The sequence below is a fragment of the Aspergillus novofumigatus genome (assembly GCF_002847465.1).
Source record: "Aspergillus novofumigatus IBT 16806 chromosome Unknown P174scaffold_5, whole genome shotgun sequence".
Taxonomy (NCBI): Eukaryota; Fungi; Ascomycota; class Eurotiomycetes; order Eurotiales; family Aspergillaceae; genus Aspergillus; species Aspergillus novofumigatus.
In genome coordinates, this window is record NW_020194278.1 from 1,107,633 (window position 1) to 1,129,531 (window position 21,899).

The following is a 21,899-nucleotide window of genomic DNA, read 5'->3' on the forward strand; positions in this document are numbered from 1 at the left end:
TCCATGGGGCAACGACTACTTAATCATAGTATACTTCACTCTTGAATCACTTTTCTCCTGTTTACTTTCCAGTTCAGATACCTTTGTAGTGAGTAGTGAGTAGTGAATCATACCTGCAAGTAACGACGACTACTACTACAGTACCATAGGTGACCAAGGCTGCCTCGGAGGCTAAACCGCAACAGGCAGTCCACTGAACTTCCGGGCGGTCTCCCATCTCACTTCGCTCTGGGGCAGCTTTCTTCCTCTTTTTCTTGACCTCTGCGCGTCACTTCTTCCCTTCCCTTCCCCCGTACTCCTTGCCATCTTTCCTACCCCCATTGCCACCATCTCCTTAGATACTACGCTCTCTGGCTTTGACGGTCTTTTACAATCCGTCTTAAGCTAGGGTTAACTTTTTCGCCCCTATAAAAAGCAGAGCGAGCGACCGAGAGAAAAGCTAAAACAAAACACAAACTTTCTGTGAGCTTCCCTCCTCTTGCGCGTCGAAGCCACTTTTGACTCGCAAGTTATCCTTTCGAATTTCGACTTCGTGCGAAGGCGTCGCGATAGATTACCTCTCTAACCGTTTATTTACGTCCAGCATCTCTCTGATAAACCGGTCAACGATCGCTTCTCAACTTATGAATCCTTAATCCTCAAAGAACGTCGTCAAATCATCATGTCTTTCGGTGGCTTCGGAGGATTTGGACAAAACACCCAGCAGAGCTCTGGCTTCGGCGCCGGCTCTGGCTTTGGTGGTACAACTTCTGGAGGAGGTAGGTCTTGTGATCCGTCGTCGTGCTGCGATATTACCCATATCCCGCCCGCCGTTCATAATTTGCTTGTTTTGCCTCGTTTGCTTGGGATCTCAGTCCAGGACTATGCTGGTGCCTCTGACGTCGACCCGCGACGGTCTCACACAACCACTGGATCTCGCCACCACCCCGCGGATGACTCGCGACGAAGGGCGACGCAGTAGCCACAAGAGAAGGAATCGCAGCTTGACTACAGTCTCTGACCGCATCTTCCCCGTCATCTAGGCTTTGGATCCACCTCGTCCCCTTTTGGTGGCGGTAGCACATCAGGCGGTGGCCTGTTTGGAAACACCTCCAGTAGCTTTGGTTCCGGCGGAGGTAGGTGCCCAATGACGATGTTCATCAGCTTAGCGGTTCTTCTCTTCTCTGCGTCCCATCCTTGGACAGATCCCGGGGTTCTGCGCTCCTTTGGTTGGAGTCGTCTCGCAGTTTAAAGTGAACTGCCACCGTAGTTGCGCTACATACCAGTTGGGCCAGTACTCAAGGGTCCACCTCGCGGACTCTCCACTTCCGATTGCTTGATATAGTTCGCGTGTGTTGAGTTGTCCAGGATCATTGCTTCCAAGGCTTACATGGGATCCCTGTCCGAGGACGGATTGTTTCGATCATTGATGCTTTGCCTTTTCTTTTTAATTTAATTCATTTTAATAAGAGATTCACCTTCAGTTACTAACATGGGATTTATTTCTAGGCTTTGGATCAAATACACAAACCCAACAGAACTCGCTATTCGGCAGCCAAAATCGCACTGGCGGTTTTGGCACTGGTACAACATCTGGTGGTAGTCTCTTCGGCGGCGGAACTTCCACCACAGGCGGTACTGGATTTGGTGGCTTCGGTTCGACAGGAACTACGGGAACCACTGGAGGCTTTGGAAGCACCGGAACAACTGGTGGTGGACTGTTCGGCAACAAGCCTGCTGGCGGCTTTGGCACCACCACCACCACCACCACCCCGGTACTACTGGTGGCTTCGGAACAGGAGGCGGTTTCGGAGGCGCTGCTGGCTTTGGCGGTGGCACGGGAACTGCATTTCAACAGGCAGTGCCTCCCAGTGAAGGAACCGGTAGCACTCCATTCAGCCCCTTCACGGAGAAGGATAGCAGTTCCAACGTGACCAACCACTATCAAAGTATCTCTTTCCAGCAACCATACAGCAAATATTCCTTCGAGGAGCTGCGATTGGGTGACTATAACCAGGGTCGCAGGTTCGGAAACGGAAGCGGACAGGCCGGGGCTTTTGGAACCTCAGCCTTCGGTGGATCCGGTTTTGGAGCGCAACCGTCCACTGGATTTGGCAGTACGTCTTCGCCATTTGGCGCCGGCACCAGCGCGCCCTCGGCATTTGGCACGACCCAGACTACTGGCGGATTTGGCTCTACCTCCACTAACCCTCTGTTTGGAGCCGCCAAACCAGCAACCTCCCTCTTCGGAGGAGGAACCTCCACAACGTCTCAGCCCAGCCTGTTCGGCGGTACCACTGCCACGACTGGCGGCTTTGGTTCAACGCCAACTGGAACAACTGGATTTGGAACGGGAACAGGAGCGGGAGGCTCGTTATTCGGTGGCAACACTCAACAGCAAGCTAAGCCTTTGTTCGGCGGAGGTACTGGTACTGGCACCGCTACAACTGGTACAGGCACGGGGTTCGGCGGATTCGGTACGCAGAATACCAGCACGGCCAGTCCGTTCGGTGGTACTGCCGCGACCTCCTCTCCATTTGGCGGTCAGCAGCAGACTGGCGGTACGGGCGCGTTTGGTGGGTTCGGTCAGCAGAACCAGGCTCAGAACCAGACGCAGAACAAGGGATTATTTGGCGGTTTCGGCGCGACCACCCAACAGCAGCAGCCTTCTGGCACCGGCCTCTTTGGTGGCGGTACAACTGGTACCACGGGCACTTCCCTTTTCGGTCAGAACGCTCAACAGCCTCAGCAGCAGACCACAGGTGGTGGACTTTTCGGGGGTAATACTCAGCAAACTGGAACAAGTTCTCTTTTCGGTGGAAATCAGCAGCAGGGCCAAAAGAGTCTGTTTGGCGGGGGAACGACTGGCACTGGTACAGGCACTAGCGCATTCGGAGGTTTTGGAGGGACCCAGAATCAACAGACAGGTACAGGCGGTCTGTTTGGTGGTGGCCAAGCTCAGCAGCAACAGAAGCCCAGCCTCTTCGGCGGCAGCACTGGTACCGGTAGCTCTCTGTTCGGGGGCCAAGGTACAACTGCCCAGACCGCGGGTTCTTCGCTCTTCGGCAACACTCAGGGCCAACAACAACAAACTGGCCTCGGCACCAGTAGCCTCTTCGGTACAACCCAACAGGCACAACCACTGCAACAGCACCAGGCACAGCAGCCTGTTCCTGGAAGTCTGCAGGCTTCTTTGCTCGATGGCAATCCGTATGGCAATCAGTCCATCTTCTCTGGCTTGCCTGCTCCTAGTGCTCCAAGCCCTGGCCCCCTGGCCACACCGCTCTCTTCGTCGATCAAGCAAAAACAGCGCACTCCACTGCCCGTCTACAAGATTACGCCAACTGCGGCGAATCGTCTTATCACACCCCCAAAGCGCCAGGGATACGGATTTTCCTACTCCACTTACGGATCACCCTCCAGCACTACTAGCACCCCTACTGGCTTGGGAAGCAGTCTCTTAGGCGGCAGCCTTCGTGGAAGTGTTGGTGGCAGCCTTGGACGGGGTAGCTTTAGCAAGAGCTTTTCGACAAGCAACCTGCGCAAGACCTTCGACCCAGAGACTGACAGTGTCTTGTCCCCGGTGCGCTTTCTGGTACTTCTCGCTTGTCCAGTGGAAGCCTGAAGCGCTTGACCATCGATCGCTCCTTGCGCAACGACCTGTTCGCACGTCCCGCAAGCACTCCCGCTGCTCCTATCACTAATGGCGAGGATGCTACTCAGACGACCGACAAAATGAAGAAGCGGGTGAGCTTCGATGCTTCATCTTCAAAGGCTCCTGGCGCCACAACTGGTGGAGAAATCGTTCCGGTTGCATCTGAGAGCCCAGAACCTACCCCGGAGGAGCTTGGATTCCTGCGCTCAATTCGCAAGCCTGGAAGCGTCAACGGAATCAACGGCGTAAAGGCGTCCGCTGACATGGTTGCCCGTCCGGAGATGGAATCTGTTCGTAGCAAAGATCTTCCCTCTGTTCCAGAAGACTCTGAGCATGCTGCCATCACCGACAGCTCCAACAGACTTCCCTTCGTTCCTGGCAGTGACCCCAAACCTGGCGAGTACTGGATGAAGCCCTCCCGTGCCGAGCTCAGTAAGATGAGCCGTGAAGACCTCAAGCATGTTGTTGGCTTCACTGTCGGCCGTCAACGTTGTGGTCAGGTAACTTTCGATGAGCCTGTCGATCTGACGACCATCGATCTGGACCAGATTTTCGGCGGGCTTGTGGAAATCGGCGTGCGTAAGATCACGGTGTACCCCGATGAAGCAATCAAGCCTCCGATGGGCAAGGGTCTGAACGTGCCATCCATTCTACGGATAGAAAACTCGTGGCCGAGAGGCAGGGACAAGAAGTCACCTTCACCCCTTACAAGTGGGCCCCTTTTCGAGAAACACGTCGACCGCCTGAGAAAGGTGCACAATACTGAGTTTATCGACTACGAGACGGAGACGGGAACATGGATCTTCAAGGTCCCCCACTTCACCACCTATGGCCTTGATTATGATAGCGATGATGAAGGTGAGAGCCTCAACCAAAGCACTTTGAGTGCTGCTCCTGACACTCCGACTCCGAAGGCCCAGACTCCCGCCAATCTCGCGAACACTGTGGGCTCGGAGCCAACCTCCACATACACAACTGACGACTCCTTTGTTGGATCTGTGGCCGGGGTCGAGGACGACACTTTCGATTTCAAGAAGCGCAAGATGGTTCCGGGGCCTTTGGTAATCAAGTAATGGAAACTATCGGAGACAAGGACGAGGCTTCTGTGGACGAGGATGAGTCTTTTTTAGGGGACGGCTCCACGGGTTCAACTACTGAGCAGGATGGCGACGATGTCACCGAGAGCCAGCAGTCTGGCGAATCAGATGTTGAATTCGATGAAGGTGAGGAAATGGATATGGCGGGCACCTTTCCCAACCTTGATCATACCGTGGAGCACGACGATGCCAACAGTACCGACAGCTACCTTGACAACACCCAACCCTCGTTGAGACCTTGGGAAACTCCCTCGAAGGCGCGTCTGAATCTTAGCGGCGACTGGGCCGAACAGCTGCAGCGGACGATTAGTCCAAGGAAGCAAAACCGGGATGCACTACGCGAAATACAAGCAAACGCCTTTACAGACCGACCTCTTCACGACGACACGCCGAAGAAATCTGTTACCGACAACCGACAGAAAGGATTCGCGACGAGCATCGATCTGATGAATTCTTTGTTCCAGCAGCCGCGTAAGCAGCAGGGGCAATCTCCTCTGAAGGCGCAGCCGGCACAGCCGAAAGGTTTTGAGGTTTGACTCCCCTTGATTCATTGCTATCTGTTGTTTGCCTTTTACAATTTGCTTGTTTAAGATGATGTATTTTAGACGTTGTCCGCTGCACGCGGTCATTACAGATAGTCAAATCACAACTGATTTACAGTGGAATATTGACTAATCCTCTTCTTCAACTCATAGTGGCCTTATAACAAGCAACCCAAAACCTTTGCCGGCGAATCGAATGAATTAAACGAGGACGACCTGGCCTTTCACCACTCCTTCAAGCCGCGCTGGGGCCCAATGGATTCAATTATTTGCGCCAGGAACGACATGGCAGAAGTTTCTCCTCAGACAGGTACCCGTTGGGAGGAAAATTTTTCTGTCACCAGCGAAGAGAGAGACATTAAGGTGATGGTGTTCAAGAAAGACAGCGAGGTATGGACCGATCCTGTACACTCCTAGGATGTTTCGCATACTAACGGAGTCGTAGCCCAGCGGGATGGTTGACGCCCAAAGAAAGCAATCTCACATTCAGCGCGTTGAAGGCATTCCTTTCGCTCGTTTGGCTAAGGCCGATTTTGGACAGTTCACACAGACATCGCTGAGCTCCACACAATCGGACCAGGAAAGACTCATCTGGCAGCTGGCCAACATCTTGTTCAACGATGAGATTGAAGATGATGTCTCTGCTGGGGTGCCGCCTCAACTCCGCCCCAAGTACGTCCAACGCATCAAGAAGGACCGACTCAGTCGCCTATGGGAGAGCATTGTGCGCGAGAGACACGCTCATGACCTGGATAAGATTGAATCTTCTGAGGAACGAGCTGTCCACCTTTTGTGTTCTCACCGAGTCGAAGAGGCGTGCAAAGTTCTGATTGCGAGCCAAAATCTTCATCTGGCTACACTGGTCTCGCAAATTGGTCGAGATGCCACAACTAGATCAGACATGGCGAGGCAGATTGAGATGTGGCGCCAGCACAACGTCTATTCCGAGATGACCGAACCGATCCGAGCTCTATACGAGCTTCTCGCTGGCAACTCACTCCGCAGTGACGGCAAGTCCGGTGGCGCCTTGGAGGATCGTGCATCTACATTTTCCTTCACTGAGCGGTTCGGGCTGGACTGGTTCCAAGCATTCGGTCTTCGTTTGTGGTATGGTATTGCCGATGACGAGCCTATCGAAAACGCCGTTCTGAAATTCGCCAAAGAATTGAGGAGCGGGGACGATTCTGCCTTTCCTTACCCTGCATCCCGCCTGGAGGGAGATGTTATGTCGCGTGCCGCATCGGACACTCTGGGTCGGGAATCTCCTCTCTGGGTCCTACTGAAGGTCTACTCGGGTACTACTGCTGCTACCAAGAGTTCTGATTTGCCAGCAGTCGAATTCCCGGCTGCCCTGCTTCCTGAGTCTGTCACGGGTGACAAACTCTCTAACCGGTTACCGTTCCAGCTGTATCAGCTACTCACGGCCGCTGTCGGACAACACGACAGTTTCAAGATCAACGCGTTGAGGGCTGACCAATTGGTGTGGGATTACGCTTGGGAGCTTAGTTCTAGTGGGGAGCTTGCGCAAGCACTGTTTGTTCTGCTCCATCTCTCTCAAGCGTTGGATCGTGAACGTGCTGTCAAGGAAACGTTGGCGCGCTTCGCATCCTCCTTACCCGACCCAGTGACTACAGAGGGCGCACCAGATGCCACCTGGCAGTATCTCACCACAGAGTTGCAGCTTCCCGAGGCCTGGATCTGGGGTGCGAAGGCTTTGTTTGCTCGTGATAGTGGCGATGCCGCCCGAGAGGTGGATTGTCTCATCCGTGGTAAAAACTGGAATGATGCGCACTCCACTTTCTGCCGCGTCGTGGGACCAACTGCGGTGATTGAACGGGACTACGCCACTCTGGAGGCATTGATTTCGGGCTTTGGCGAAGGACCAGAACGCAAGGTCCAAGGCTGGGCGAGCGGCGGTGGAATCTACGACGATTTCCTGCGTCTTGTCACTGCCAAGAATGGAAAGCGTGATCCTAGTCGGCTGAGCCGCTTAGTTAATGCGCTTGTAACGATGGGTGAGACGATTGACAAGGGGTCTGGAGTGGAAGGGTTGGAGGCTAGAGTCGCCTTCAAGGAAATGAGCCGAGCCGTAGCCGGTTGGACTACACGCGAGGACGTCAGCGTAAGTACCGCATCTGTCTCAACGCTACTGTTGTCTCTCAATTCAAATATAACTGACGAACAACAGGCAATCGAGTTGCCCTCTGTGCTGAACCTACCTCTGACTGGCGATGCGCGCATCATGCAAACAGCAGAGATGAGTCGGAGGTACTACAATACTATCATGGCTGGAGGTTATTGAAGAGGGAAAAAAGCAAGGAGGTCGTTTGTATTATGAAAGATATGTGTGCATTTGTGGCCATTGAGGTGACCTTTGATGACATTTACTTTGGTTCTTCCTCACTCACTCTCGCTTTCTTGGATGTGCCAGTTGTTGCTACGGCAGCTCTGCCTGCAAGTGGGTTCTCTACGCTACTACTTGGATTCGAAAGACAGCATGCAGCGTGCCATCCAGAAAGGGAACCGAGTCAGTTTTACGAAGTCGTGTTTTCTTCCTACTCTTTTGCGTGTATCTCACTACCCTGTTTTACTGTTAGATCTAATCAAGCATGGTGTTTCTAGTGTGTCTCTAGTGTACCTTAGGATAGATGCCTCAGGTAATCATGAACCGTGCCTGCCTGATCTGCTCGTCATTCTGTGCTCATTATGAAAACAGAGAAAGAGGAAAGAGCGGTGGTCGAACCCCCCGGTTCAGGCTTTCAGGCCCGGTTCCGGCTTTCGTCTTGATTGGGGTTCTGGCCACGGTGATACCGGTCCCTTGTTGCGCAAAGGCGACACAGAGCTTCGACTGAGAGAAGACCACACAGTCTTTCTCACTTTGGTCTTGTCTTGTCTTGTCTTCTTGCCAAAGCCCCTCCCCACTGTCCTGTGCCTGGCTAGGTACATCGCCGTTTGTCTCCTTTGCCAGTCAGCGACCTGGATACGGACTTCAAGAGCGCAACATAATCACTCGGATTTGCCAACGTATAAAAGTGTCCGGCTTTCTCTATACGAGACCACAGTCCTTGAGGACCGATCTATCCTTGCTTCTCTCAAGAAGGGGCGGAAGCAGAGAAGGAGAGAAAGACCGGGAAGTAACGCAATACAGTGAAGCAGATGCACGTACCCTTGTCCTGGCTCGGCGGCTGTGTTTCCTTCCGAGGGCTAATCTCTTTCTTGTAGCCATCGCACAAGTATCGAATTCATCGACAATGTCTGGCGGAGTGCGCGAATTCCAGGAGGAGAGAGTCGCGCCCTCCTCTTCTTCCAACGACGGCGAGAATGTGATTCAGTACCATGTCGAGAAGCCGGCAGAGGCGTCCTCAGGCTCGGATCCTTCTGCTCTTGAAGCTCAGAAGACCACGACCATGCAGGCAGACGGCGAAACCGAGGGTGAAGCTCATTCGGCCTTTAGCAAGAATGAGAAGCGCTTCATCGTCTTCATGATCTCCATGGCGTCGTTCTTCTCTCCTCTTTCCGCCCAGATCTATTTTCCTGTCATGCCGACGCTTGTCACAAACTACCATCTCACTACGGCCTTGATCAATCTCACCATCACCACGTACCTGATCTTGCAGGGTCTAGCTCCGAGCTTCATCGGCACTTTCGCCGACTCGGGAGGTCGTCGTCCGGCATACATTCTTGCGTTCACTGTCTACCTGGCTGCTAACATCGGCCTCGCACTGCAGAATAGCTACGCGGCGCTGATGGTTCTTCGCTGTATCCAAAGCGCGGGCAGCAGTGGTACCATTGCCTTCGGCTATGGGGTTGTAGCGGACATTGCAACGGCGGCTGAAAGAGGGAGCTTCATTGGACCTGTGTCTGCGGGCATTATGGTGGCACCGGCTCTTGGGCCTGTCATTGGAGGTATTTTGGCGAAGTTCCTCGGTTGGAGAAGTGTTTTCTGGTTCCTGGTTATCATCAGTGGTGGCTACCTGGTGGTGTTCATGATCACGATGCCAGAGACTAATCGCAATATCGTCGGTAATGGTAGTGTCCCTCCCGATCAATGGTGGAGGATGTCTGTCATTCAGTACTTGGCCGCACGTCGCCGACTAAAGAAGATGACAGCTGAAGAACGCCTCGCTCATCAGGAGCAGAGAGCCGATCTCAACCAAGCACGCGAACATCAGAGGCTTTCGTTCCCGAATCCACTCAAGGCTTTCGCGATCTTGCTGGAAAAAGATGCATTCATTGTGGTCTCCTATGTCGGATTGGCCATGTTGGCTAACACTGCGCTCTTGACAAGCACACCCAACCTCTTTGGCAAGCTCTATGGCTTTAATGACCTTCAAATTGGTCTTTGCTACATGTAAGTGCACCCTGTTGATCCGCTCCTGGGAATGGCTTGTCAGACGACCTGAGATATGCTGACCATATCTGTCTCATGGAACCATAGTCCTCTCGGGGTCGGTTCATGCATAGCAGCCATACTCAACGGCAAACTGTTGGATTTCAACTATCGCCGCATTGCTCATAAAATAGGCATGCCAGTGGATCGGAAGAAGGGTGACGATTTGCGGGGCTTCCCTATCGAGAAGGCCCGTCTGCAGGCTTTCTTTCCTCTCATGGCTCTCGGTGTAGCTGCCTTCATCCCGTACGGATGGGTTCTTCAGCAGGGAGCGCCGCTGGCGGCACCCCTTATCCTGCAGTTCATCATAGGATTCAGCTTCATCGCCTCCCTCAACACGCTGAACACGCTCATGGTGGATCTGTTCCCAGACCGAGCGTCTACCGCGTCTGCGGCATCCAACCTCGTTAGATGCTGGCTGGGAGCCGTCGGCGCCGCTGTGATTGACCATATGCTCTCCGCCATGGGCTGGGGCTGGTGCTTCGTCTTCTGGGGCTTGTTGATGCTGGTTGGCCTAGGCCTGCTGTGGGTGGAGTACCACCACGGCATGAAATGGCGTCTGGCAAGACTCACCAAGCTGGATCAGAAACGGGTCGAGAAGGAGACTCAGAAGGCCGCAAGCGAGAACAAGGAGGCACACGGAGATGAGAACGAGGCTAATTCGGATAATTGAGATCGAGATTTTTCTGGTTGACGTTTTGCTTGACATAACAACTTTGAGCTGGAAAAGGTGGAGGAGCAGTGAATGGGTCGAAATATGGTTGCTTTTTCTGCCTGTCAGATAAGACGATATTATCTAATTTGCTTCAAGAGCTTGATTAGGTTTCTTGCTAGCTATGCAGCCTTTACAAGGAAGAATTGAAGAACTATTCAAAGTTGCTGCAGCTACAGGTCTTATCTGTAGCAGGACTATGGGAATACTCTTGTAGATAGCCCTTGCTGGATAGCTTTCCTCCTTGCAGACGAGTCTGACGTAACCGAACCCTTATCTACTCAATTACGACTGTTCAAAAGATCCAAAATACTTCAACATATGAGATTATTCGAATTGCTACCAGAAATCTGTACATGACTGAACGTAAACAGAGCAGGAGGAGAAAAAAAAGATAAGAGGTTATACGCGGACATGAAACACAAATCACTCCATGGCTTTGCGACGGGCGGTTCTAAAGGATGTATGTTTACCATATCCTTTTTTTTACATCCCGGTTATGGTTGTGTGAAAAGTAGGGCGAGGGGTAAAATGAGAAACCATTTTTATCGTCGCGGGATGGGATCAAGATGAAAAAAAAAAAAGGTATGGAATGGTTTATGGTAATTTTACATGCCAGGGGAGATCAACTTGCCCTCGGCCCTGCTGTCCGGGTGCCAGCCACCAGCAAAGGGCTTCCCGCCCAGCTCGCGCTCGTATTCCTTGATTCTGGCCTCCAGCTCGGGACGGAAGTGGCGGATGAGGCCCTGGATGGGCCAGGCGAAGGCCTCGCCGAGGGCGCAGATGGTGTGGCCCTCGACCTGCTTGGTGAGTTCCTGGAGCATGTCGATCTCGCGCTCACGGGCCTGGCCCTTCTCCATGCGCTCCATCATCTGGGCTGTCCACTTGCTTCCCTCGCGGCAGGGGGTACACTGGCCGCAACTCTCGTGCTTGTAGAACTTGGACAGACGGGAGATGGCGCGGACGATGTCGGTGGACTTGTCCATGACGATGACGGCGGCGGTACCCAGACCGGTCTGGGAGTCCTTGAGGGAGTCGAAGTCCATGATCTGATTGTCGCAGACGGACTTCGGGATGACGGGAGTGGAGGAACCACCGGGGATAACGGCGAGAAGGTTGTCCCAGCCGCCACGCACGCCACCGCAGTGACGATCGATCAGCTCACGCAGAGGGATGGACATCTCCTCCTCGACCGTGCAGGGGTTGTTGACATGACCAGAGATACAGAACAGCTTGGTACCGGAGTTGCGCTCGGCGCCGAACGACGAGAACCAGCTGGCCCCACGACGCATGATGGTAGGGCAGACGGCCACGGTCTCAACATTGGTGACGGTGCTGGGGCAGCCGAACAGGCCGACGGCGGCGGGGAAGGGGGCTTCAGGCGAGGCTTGCCGGCCTTGCCCTCGATCGACTCTATGAGAGAGGTCTCCTCACCACAGATATAGGCACCCATCCCGCGGTGGATGTAAACATCGAAGTCGTAGCCCGTGCCGCAGGCGTTCTTACCAATGAGACCAGCCTGGTAGGCTTCGTTGATGGCCCGCTGGAGGACGGTTGCTTCATGGTAGAATTCGCCACGGATGTAGATATAGGCGGCGTTGGCGTTCATCGCACGACCGACAACGAGGCAACCCTCGATCAGCTTGTGGGGGTCCTTGCGCATGATCTCACGGTCCTTGCATGTGCCCGGTTCACCCTCATCGGCGTTGACAACGAGGTATCGGGGTCTGGGATCCTTATCCCAGTCCTTGAAGTTCATGAAAGACTAACCGCAGATAAGAAATGGGTTTCCCAACTTCACTGTATTGGCACGGTAGAGGACTTACATATTTCAAACCCGAGGGGAAACCAGCACCACCACGACCACGCAGACCAGAGGCCTTGATCTCGGAAATCAGCTGCAGAGAAGTTAAGCACATATTAGCCTCAAAGCCCAGTGTAACCCCGCAACACGAGTGCATGACCACAGAATGTCCTCGGTGGCTGCAAAGGACAAGCGTACCCAATCATGACCCTTCAAAACAATATCCTTAGTCCTGTGCCAGTCTCCAAACTTCATTGCCGACTTCAAATCAGCGCCATGGTGTCCATAAAGATTTGTGAATATCCGGTCCTGGTCCCGCAGGCCGCCATGATGCCGTACGGGGTGTGTGGTGTCCTGGACACTGGCGAAGGAGCGGGCAGCCGAACCCTGAACGCGGAGAGAGCGGGAGGAGAGGTTGGCGATTGAGGAAGGCGACGGAGCCGCCGCTCGAGATATCATGGTGGTAGATGGCCCAGTTGCTGGGAATTGACGGGGGATAGAGGGATTGTCTCGAGGAGAGAGGTGGAAGGGTCAATTGGGGATGATCACCGTCGTTGAGCTTCACGGCGCGGCAATTCCTGCGCTTGCTGAATATCCGCCTTTGGCTACCCGCTGATTGGTCAGTAGCAGTCACGTGCTCTACGCTTAGTCATGTATGCGTTATTGTTAAGTTATCAAGATTTCCAGCATTTTTGATTTTCTGTTTCCACTAAGACCTACTGCGGAAGATACAGATAAGTCACTGTAGACAGCATCACAGAGCCTTGGCCTGGTCCTCCTGCTCGTAACAAGTTCAAGGGATCTTCAGGCGCCTGCACACACTCCTCCTCTGTAGCCATCCAGGCCCACCGCAACCAGTTCGGAGAGAGCCACCAGTTATCTGTTTTCCAGTCTCCGGTGAACGAAGCTAGACTCGAAAAGATGTCTATATTCTGGTCTCTCATCTGATCGAGCATGTCGTCGAACAAGCTAACCATCTTTTCATCTTCTTCATCCTCCAGCATCCATGCCACATCCTCTGGGGGTGGTGGATACTTCTCAAGTAGAAAGCTAGCCCATGTAGACAGTCTTGCAGAAAGTTGAGATTTACCGGCTGATGTGTTCCTGTGAGTGGCAACCACAAAACACAAGAACATTGGGAAGGCAAAAGGCGAAGAGTCGTCGCTTCCTTCTAGCATGGGTATTGCATTTTCGGAGTTTCTCAAGACCTCTTGGAAGAACACTTTGCAAGGTCGTTGTATTTCAGCAGGAAGAACGCTGGTCAATTCTTTCAAGGTAAAAAGTTCGCCGTTGTTCGCAAGGAGCGATTTCCGTTCAAGGATTCTCACTTGTATACGGGACTTGACCTCTGCGGAGAAATTCTTCGCAGGTAAACGAGCCATATGAGTGCTAAGCAAACGCTTGGTTGCTTCCCAGCTTCCATCGTAATCATGTTGCCGTGCGCGGTTGAGCGTCCAGGCAGCAATAACGAGAGCTGTCTCTGACAAGCGGATCTGACTGTCGCGGTAGATTTTCGCATGTGTCTGTTCGATGTTTTCGGGATTTCCCAGGCCTTCCGACGAAGACCTCAACTTCACAATATGTGTGATCAATTCAATGATTATCTGACTGAGAGCAGCTAGAATCGTCCGCGAGTTGCCATATGCATCTGAGATTCGGATGTCCTGCTCGGTGATTTCAAGGGTCTCTAGCTCCCTGTTATTCGCGCCAAGTATGGAAACCGCATTGAAAAGGGCTGGTGAGAAGATCGAATGTTCCATGGCAGTGTCTGGTGCGAGTAGAGGATAGAAGATATTGAACACGTAGTAATGATTCTCTGTGGCTTTGGGTCGCTCGGGATACATCTGTTGCTGATAGGACCTGGCTTGGTCGAGAGGGCTACCCGGAGGTTCTCGCAAGCTGACGATCCGATAGTCGCATGGGTTGTCTGGAAGGCAAAAGCCATAGTTCATCATTACTGGGCTGAAGTTAATTTTCAATCTGTTATATGGGCATTCCACTTGCGACTTACACTGTTCGTTATTGCGCGGCCCGTAGTTATTTGAGATTTCCTGCTCGGAGGCCACGTCTTCCAACACCACAAAGGCTACATCTTGCTTCCCAGCACGCCATTCTACCTTTGCAAGAGGTCGATGGTTCATCAAGTCAATGCAGGGCAGCAGTACTGACACACCATCTTCAGGCAGCTCCACATCAGTAACTGCCTCGGCAAGCACCTTGGCTGAAAACGCCCGCGACACGAGAATGGACGAAGACCAGAGGTATAGGTCCCTATTGTGGGTTCCGTTAATACACTTTTGCCAGGTAACGCCGAGTAGCTTGATCAAATAGAGAAGGGGGGTATCCAACCGTCTACACATACCATGTGTACCGATCAACATCCTGGAACCCGGCCTTCCGAAGCTCGGTAATCCCATTTTCGTACTTCTCCTTCCACACCCCATTCTCTGCTCCCTAGCCGGCGCCAGACTCGTCCCATCCAACCACCGCAAGTCATCCCCCTCATAATACAATGGCGTAGTTAGGGAGAGCGGCTGAGGAAGCGTTCGAATATACGGGGACCAGAACCCTTCTGAGCCCCTCAGATACTGACCGATCAAGAAGAAAATAGATGACTCATGGGGTCCAACAGCATTGACGAAATTGCGCGGAAGCTGCACTCCATGAGCAGAGAAAGTGGCCGTCCCATTGCCTTGCTTGTCGGCGGGAAGAGGATGCTCGACGACGTTGAGATATGACATGGTTGCAGCCACTGGGATCTTGATGATATGCGTGTCCTTTGCGACACCATCTTTCCAGTCTTTCTTGACATTGAAATGGACACCTCGTTGTTCGTCTTTGGCGATCTGAACACTTTCGTGCAGGTAGCCGCCATTGCTAGTCATCCATTCCACGAGGGTGATCCATTTCTCTAGGTTCTCATCACCAGTTGACCTAGATGCTTTCATTAGACATAATGACGATATTTGGAGAATGAACCAGAGCCGAAGAGAGATAATGAGGAAAGTCTATCTCATCAAAATGCGAAAGCGGAAGGGCAATTGCACTATTTGGAATAGAGACATCCAGCGTCGCACTTCCCCTTCGAACAGAAGTTATAGGAACGGTGATGTAAGGTCATATCCGCGAGAATGATTTTATGCAACATAGCAAAACACAGGAATTCAAGCTTTCAACCTACACCGGTGGCAGCAACGCTGAAGGATCACCACTGTCCGTCATGGTGCTCAAACCAACTAGCGTGTCTTTCCCTGTCTACCAGACTGACAGCCCTAGCGACCCTTGCAGCTGTTCTCAAGGGAAGACTTAAGATCGTGGCGACGTGGACGATGGACACGGAGAACTCATACGATAAATTGTTCGGAGGGGCAATTTTAGGATGATGAAATGCGGTGTCCCACTTTTTTTCGGGGGTCTCGAAGTCATGGAAGTAAGCCAACAACAGCTCGTGGATAGGTATGGACATGACGGCGAGAATTGACTGTTCCACAATACATTCTCATAATCTTGGATTTAGAAGTTTGATTTTAGTTCTTTAGCCCTATAGTCGTCAATCAGGGTGTCAACTTTTGAGAATATACTCCGCAAAAAAAAAAAACAATGAATTGATTCCGCTGGATTATCGTACAAAATCATGTAAAGAGGAGAAACGAAAAGACAGCAGGCTATATCGATAAACATAGAGGCATTTAAGTGAGAAGAGAAACGCCGGTAATGTTGCGCTTGCGACGGCACTGGTCGGTCGGTAGAAGCAGATATCACCATTCAGAACAGTGCACAGCCACATGGAGGTAATCTTAATGCCAAGATCTTCCTGTTTAGAGAAGGCCACCTCTATTCCGCTCTCGACAGTATACAAGGTCATGCACATTGAGATAGTGTACATCGTCATGAAAAAGAGAAAGAAAAAAGTCCATGCGTCCCAGAATGCCAAAACAATTACCGCCAGGAAATGAAATGCAGAGCAAACCAGCGCAGACAACAAATTCTAGAGGACAATTTTGGCCATATCCATCCGTGGCAGTCAAGTCGTGGAAGACTTTCTCCCAGGAACTAAGATTTCGACCAGTCCATCATCTTCTCCGTCACTGCTGTCATTGTCATCGTCGTCCCCGAAAGGAGACGGACCGTACTGTGCTCTTCGGAAGCTCCTGTAGCGGCCAGGCCCGAGATCTGGGTATCCTAGAGATTCGTTCATGATAGCTTCGTCCTCTTCATCTGAGTCGAGCATTCCAGAACCAAGTGAGGGACCGACCATCTCGCCCATGTCATCCTCATCGTCATCAACTTCCAGGGGAACACGTTCCTTACGCCTCATATCTACCCTGCCTTCCCCGTCATCATCGGAGGAGTTAGTGGACATCGAATCCGGGGGGCTGAAGCCAGACTCGGGAAAAGTAGGCGATGAGAAAGGTTCGTCCTTGCGCGTATGTTGAAAGTCGCTGGAGGGAAAAGCGGCTCGGGAAGGCGAGTCCGTACCATCACCGTCATCGTCCAAGCCCGCAATCACAAAAGGGTTGGATGGCCACTGAACATCGCCATTCTCATGCTGGTTAGTTTGGTTTTGAGGCTCGTCTTCATTGCCGCCATTTTCAGCAGCTTGCTGTTTTTGGGCGGCAAGCCGTGCTGCCAGCTGCCGTCGCGCGCGAGACGGTCCGAGGCTGAGGGGAGCAGGAGGCGGAGGAAGAATTGGTATAGGTTGACTTGTTGAGCTCGTAGATGCCTAAGTTCATAACGACGTCAGCAAGTGCTGTGGCTTGTATTACAGCAAAAGCGATAGAGTCAACTATGAAGGCAGGGCGTAAGAGGGTCTGCATGAGTCAAGTCATCCGGGCTAGAACAGTGTCCAGACAACTGAGTGACTCAGGAATTGAGACCAAACCCAGAAGTCCACAACCCATCATCGGCCATCATTCAGATGCAGCTAGTCCTCTAGAGATGCATGAAATCAAGTTTGTATATCAATGCCTGAAGGAGCAGCCAAAGGGCTAAATATCCGACTAGACCATCTGTCAGACGGGCGCCGCAGGACCTCGGGATTCATCCCCGAAATGGGTCTGTACATGGACAAGAAGCGCTGAAGATACACGCTCTATGCTTATGTTCCCCAATGATCTCAAATCTCCTTCACCATCAACACCTATGCGGCGCCAGTCTTCATCTACCGTTTGATGAGAGACAAGATTGATCAGGGAGGGGAAGTGGAAATGGAAGTAGACCTGGGGGTACGGAGTAATTTGGGAGAGAAATGGAGTGCGAGCTCTCATGCATCGTGCATGTCAACGTCAGTAAAGAAATCATCACCCACATTTTCAGAACCACCTTCAGCGGTTTGCTCGGTTAGGTTTCTGTCGTCTTGTTCTTCCATTTCCTCGTCCTCATCGTCGCTGGAGCTTCCGAAGCCACTCAGCAGAGAGCTGCTGCCGCCACCAAGACCAAAAGCGCCACCAGAAACACTGCCCTGGTTCATGTCGAAGTTTTGGAAGCCTGAATTGCTGACACCGCCATTCAAGCCAGCCTCGGCGAGTGCTGAAGAAGCGTTCATGCTTTGAACTTGATTCAGCAGGCCCTGACGGTGCCCGATAGCCATATCTGGTCGTACACCGCCGAGGATTGCATTATCTCGTTCTCGCGTCTCGGAAAGAGTTTGTTCCACGTAATCGATCCACTCCGGGTTCAAGACGCTTTCCATCACTGTAGGAGAAAGTAGTTCGGGCGGATGACGCTCGCTAAACTTGACGACTTCTTCCGCAATGAGGGTAAGATGTCCCATGTAGCCGAGTCTGATGCGTTGCGTCCGCTGCGCTTCCTCGCTTCGTTTCTGTCCAGCAACAATCGCCTGCGTAATGCGCCCTGTCTCAAAAAGATCGATCGCAAGACATCTGTTGTATCCACGCTCCATAGGTCCATTGAAAACTTGCTGAACAACATCATACACAACGTTGTGAAGGAAGTTGTTCCAGGGAAAGCGGAAGAAGAAATCCTAAGACACGCAGGGGTCAGATTCCGAGTCATTGCCTATGTCGCGCGGGCTAACTTACCAGTATCGTGGGTACGACCTGATTCTTCACAAACATAATTTTGAGATAATCACCAACGACAGGCTCGCCGTTCGGATCGAGCTGAACGTAGGAATTGATGTGCGCCCGCACGTCTTCAGCATCGGTGTTTGAGGGCACCGATTCTGATCCAGGGTCCGTCGAATCTTGAGCATTCCCGACCTGGCCAGCAGTATCAGGTGCTGCAGTATCAGGTGTTGAAGCTACTGATTCCTTTTCCTGTTGTGTTTTGGAGAACAGAGGCGCTGGTACGGCTTCAGGTTCGGACGACATTTGTGCAGCGGAGGACGTATCCGAGTCATTCGAGGGGAGAGTTTCAGACTTTTCGACATCTTCCTGGGCCGTGGTTTCCTCGGAGGCCCGTTGGTCTCCCAGATCCATTGCATTGAGTTGGTCTGTTAGGTCAGACACCGTAGGCGGGAGATCCTTGGCGGAGCTGTTTCCTTTTGTGTCCATTTCAGCTTCAGCATGATCATTGGCTTCGCCGGCATCTTTTACTTCGTCGTTCATCGTGGCTGATGTTCTCGGTTCATCACCCACTTCCGGCTCCGTCTGCTGACTATCAGGCTCCTTTCTCTCGGCAAGTTTCTCCTTGTCGACCAGGACACCAGAAGAATCGACATCCTCGAACCCATCCTCACCAGCGTTCGAAATTTCAATGACTCGAGAATCCTCAGGGGAGCCGGAGTCGATAACAGAACCATTGATAAAGTCTGCGGTGGAATCGTTGCCTTCGAGAGCAGACGACTCTTTGTGCGGATTGAAGGCACCTTCGCGGAACAGTCTCTCTCGTTCAGCATCGCGTTGGCGGACATACTCATCACTTCCAGGTTCGTTCAGAAGACCCATGTTACTGCAGTGCAACAGTTCTGCCATCAATTCGCATGACTTGAAACGGTCAAAGCCGAGAGGCTCAATTTTAGCGCCCCAAGCAGAGCTCAGCTGTCCTCTCTCCACGCTTCGTACTTTTCCATTGTCATTGATCGTATGCTTGGAGCTTCGAATCAGTGCCATAAAGTCTGGTATATGTTTGGCAAAAACCCGTAGAAGGTTGCCCAGATAGATAGGGTCGTATGTCGTAGGAGGCGAATCAGGGCCACCGATGGTCTCTGGGTCGTAATCCGAGTTATTTTTCCGAATAACTTCAATTACGATACCAACGCCCACTGTCAACGGATTTCCACCTTGCAACATGGCCGTGATTAGAGTCTCTACGCATTGCGCGGAGACGAGCTGACGAGTGAGACTATTGGGTCCAATGCAGGATTGGTCGTTCTGAGTCGCATTTGCCGAAATAGTGATAATGGCCTTGAGAAAGTCTCCTGCAGAGGTTTGCACGGAGGCTGGATGTTCAGGTGTTAAGAAGGACAAAAGAATAGGAATTAGGTTCTGTGTTTTCAGCCACTGCGATGGGTGTCAGTCTGGACCATAAAAAAGCAGGGGACTATTTTCTGATGAACACACATCCACAATTCCCTGGCCTCCTTCGGCCTTCTCCAGACTGATAATCTTCAACAAGAGGTCCATGACCATGGGATTGTCGACATGCTGGAGGATCGCCGGAACTATACCGTCCAGAGACTTGAAGAACTCCAGCATCTCACTGGTCTTTCGATCAAACAACGTTTCGTTGACTTTCGTAAAGTAGCCCGCCTGGATAGGATCCAGAGACGGTCGTCTCCTCACAAAGCCCCAAAAGTCGCGCAGGTAGCTTGTGTTCGCCATTATTGACTCCAATATCGACCATGTCTCAGACGAGAGAATTTCGCACGCGATGTACGCATGCTTCAAACGGTTCTTCTCAGCTCGGTCCAGATCTTCAGGATCCAAGATCTCCTTCAGCGGGTCGACTTTCTTCTCTCCTTCGGTTGAAGCATCTTTATTCGTTTGAGGGGCATTAGAGTCGTGCGAATCGTCCTCGTCGTCATCATCATCCTCGTTCACCAGGCTGGGTGCAATCACGTAGTCCATAAGGCGTTTCAAGACATTATCTTCTCGTAGATATTCGATGAGTTTCGTATTATGTTGCTTGAGCTCCTGGATCAACTCTGACTCGTCCAACAGCTCTTCGAGACTGACATCAGGCTTGTCGAGCAGGGTATCAATGGTGGAGACACTCGCGTATCCCCCGAAGCGCCAAAACATCTTGAACTATAGATCCGAGAGAAAATCGTCATGGAAAACAAGCAAGGTATCGCAAGCACACTTTTGTTCTTGGGTTGATCCGCTCCGAGAGTCGTAACGGAGACGTCTAATGACACAGCGCAACGAGTAAGAAATGCCGATTGGTTCAATGCACGGAAGTTATTCCTGCTAGATTAGAAATGTTTCCAAAACAGTTCAGTTCGTGAGATTTGTCTCAAGGGAAGGAGATGACAATAGTTGCGAAATGAATACGGTCGGAGCGGCCAAGCGCTGCGCGTCGGAATTCAGCAAGGTCAGCAATCATTTACTACTAGAGCATGATGAAGCAGTTGAATGATGCAAATCAGAGCGTAGCCCAGTAATCGTAGCTTAGGGGTGTCGTTCATTCTGAGGACGGAAAGGGACACTAAGGGATAACAGTAGGGGGGGGGGCTGGAGGGAAGGGAGGCAAATTCGCCAGGTAAAAGACGGGATAGCGATTCAACAGGACAATGGAATAAGAGCCAAATGATTCATACCTTCAAGACCTTATGATAAGTGAGTGACAAAGAAAGAGAAGGCGGTGCCAGAGTCCTTGTGGGAGTGTTTTGCAGGACCGGCGTAAAGTTAATCGAGTCCGTGTTCCCTTGCAAGGCACAGGAACCTGTTGCACAGGCGAGACCAGTCGGTCAAGTTGGTAGGAGAATCAACCGTCGGTGGTCGTCAGGGTACTGATGTAGACGGTCAATAGAGGACGGAGTCACAGCTGACGTTCAGGGATCACGTCGACGTGCTGCGCTGGCGGCTGCGTCTGGATCGGCCGGCAACTTTGATCCCTGGAGGGCTGATGAACCAGGCTGAGCGGAAATACCCAACAAGATCCGACAAGCGGCGGCGGGGAAATTCCACACGACCTCTAGGCGAGAGATGGAGGGGGAGAAGCAAAGAAGAGCTGGCAAATGTGACAGATCGTTTCAGGCTGGTTCTGAAGTAGATAAACTTTATGATGATAAGAATGAAATCATATTTTCTATATTCAGGTGCACTCCGTAGTATATGAGTCGATGTTCATGACATTTGGACTCTTCCTCTTCCTTTTGCTGATGGAGAAATGGCGGTGCTTTTGATGCGCTGCGACCTGAACGATCTCACAATACTCGGTAGTCGCTTGCTGAGTGCGTCTTGTATGACTATTGCAATGGGCAAATTGATAAATATAGATCAGGTACCGCAATGGGACTGCTAAGTGTTAAATACTTCGAAGTCAAGCAGATCTCCGAGATTACGTCCCACTGAGGTCGGTGGACAAGGACTTTAAAGGGACCATCCACCCACACAGACAATAATCAACGTGGTCACACGTGCTATAACCCGCCAACTATTACGAGATGCCAGGTGATAAGCGAAACTCTTGAGCAAGGATGATCGATACTATTCTGATTGGAGTGGATGCCTTAAATTGCCGTCAGATGATGGTTATTCCGTAGGTTAATGGGCTCCAAGAGAGTAGAGTGCGGAGCCTTATTTGTTATGGAAT

The 21,899-nt window shown here is 51.9% G+C and overlaps 5 protein-coding genes across 5 annotated transcripts; 2 read left to right on the top strand and 3 right to left on the bottom strand.

Moving 5' to 3' along the window:
• The first annotated feature begins 267 nt into the window (after positions 1-267).
• On the top strand, positions 268-7,907 carry P174DRAFT_442539 (nucleoporin family protein). The gene is made up of 11 exons (XM_024827599.1): positions 268-462; positions 584-758; positions 1,489-1,692; positions 1,713-1,811; positions 1,842-1,909; positions 1,943-3,555; positions 3,594-4,695; positions 4,728-5,261; positions 5,427-5,663; positions 5,719-7,395; positions 7,462-7,907. The coding sequence occupies exons 2-11, from the start codon at positions 662-664 to the stop codon at positions 7,573-7,575; spliced, it is 5,745 nt and encodes a 1,914-aa protein (XP_024681264.1). The 5' UTR covers positions 268-462; positions 584-661; the 3' UTR covers positions 7,576-7,907.
• Positions 7,908-8,524: 617 nt separating this feature from the next.
• P174DRAFT_451976 (putative MFS transporter) lies at positions 8,525-10,336 on the top strand (the record flags this gene model as incomplete). The annotated part of the gene is made up of 2 exons (XM_024829042.1): positions 8,525-9,624; positions 9,712-10,336. 2 exons carry the CDS (start codon positions 8,525-8,527, stop codon positions 10,334-10,336), a joined length of 1,725 nt encoding a protein of 574 aa, XP_024681265.1.
• Positions 10,337-10,835: 499 nt separating this feature from the next.
• P174DRAFT_442541 (putative NADH-ubiquinone oxidoreductase, subunit F) lies at positions 10,836-12,725 on the bottom strand. The gene is made up of 4 exons (XM_024827600.1): positions 12,378-12,725; positions 12,202-12,273; positions 11,734-12,140; positions 10,836-11,710 (listed from the first exon to the last, which is right to left on the bottom strand). The coding sequence occupies exons 1-4, from the start codon at positions 12,636-12,638 to the stop codon at positions 10,984-10,986; spliced, it is 1,467 nt and encodes a 488-aa protein (XP_024681266.1). The 5' UTR covers positions 12,639-12,725; the 3' UTR covers positions 10,836-10,983.
• A 170-nt stretch (positions 12,726-12,895) lies between these two features.
• P174DRAFT_513227 (SET domain protein) lies at positions 12,896-15,574 on the bottom strand (the record flags this gene model as incomplete). The annotated part of the gene is made up of 5 exons (XM_024831962.1): positions 15,361-15,574; positions 14,650-15,113; positions 14,542-14,626; positions 14,191-14,450; positions 12,896-14,136 (listed from the first exon to the last, which is right to left on the bottom strand). Exons 1-5 carry the CDS (start codon positions 15,399-15,401, stop codon positions 12,896-12,898), a joined length of 2,091 nt encoding a protein of 696 aa, XP_024681267.1. The 5' UTR covers positions 15,402-15,574.
• Positions 15,575-17,442: 1,868 nt separating this feature from the next.
• On the bottom strand, positions 17,443-20,383 carry P174DRAFT_373413 (putative Sit4-associated protein; the record flags this gene model as incomplete). The annotated part of the gene is made up of 3 exons (XM_024822502.1): positions 17,443-18,162; positions 18,221-19,642; positions 19,703-20,383. The coding sequence occupies 3 exons, from the start codon at positions 20,381-20,383 to the stop codon at positions 17,443-17,445; spliced, it is 2,823 nt and encodes a 940-aa protein (XP_024681268.1).
• Positions 20,384-21,899: the final 1,516 nt, after the last annotated feature.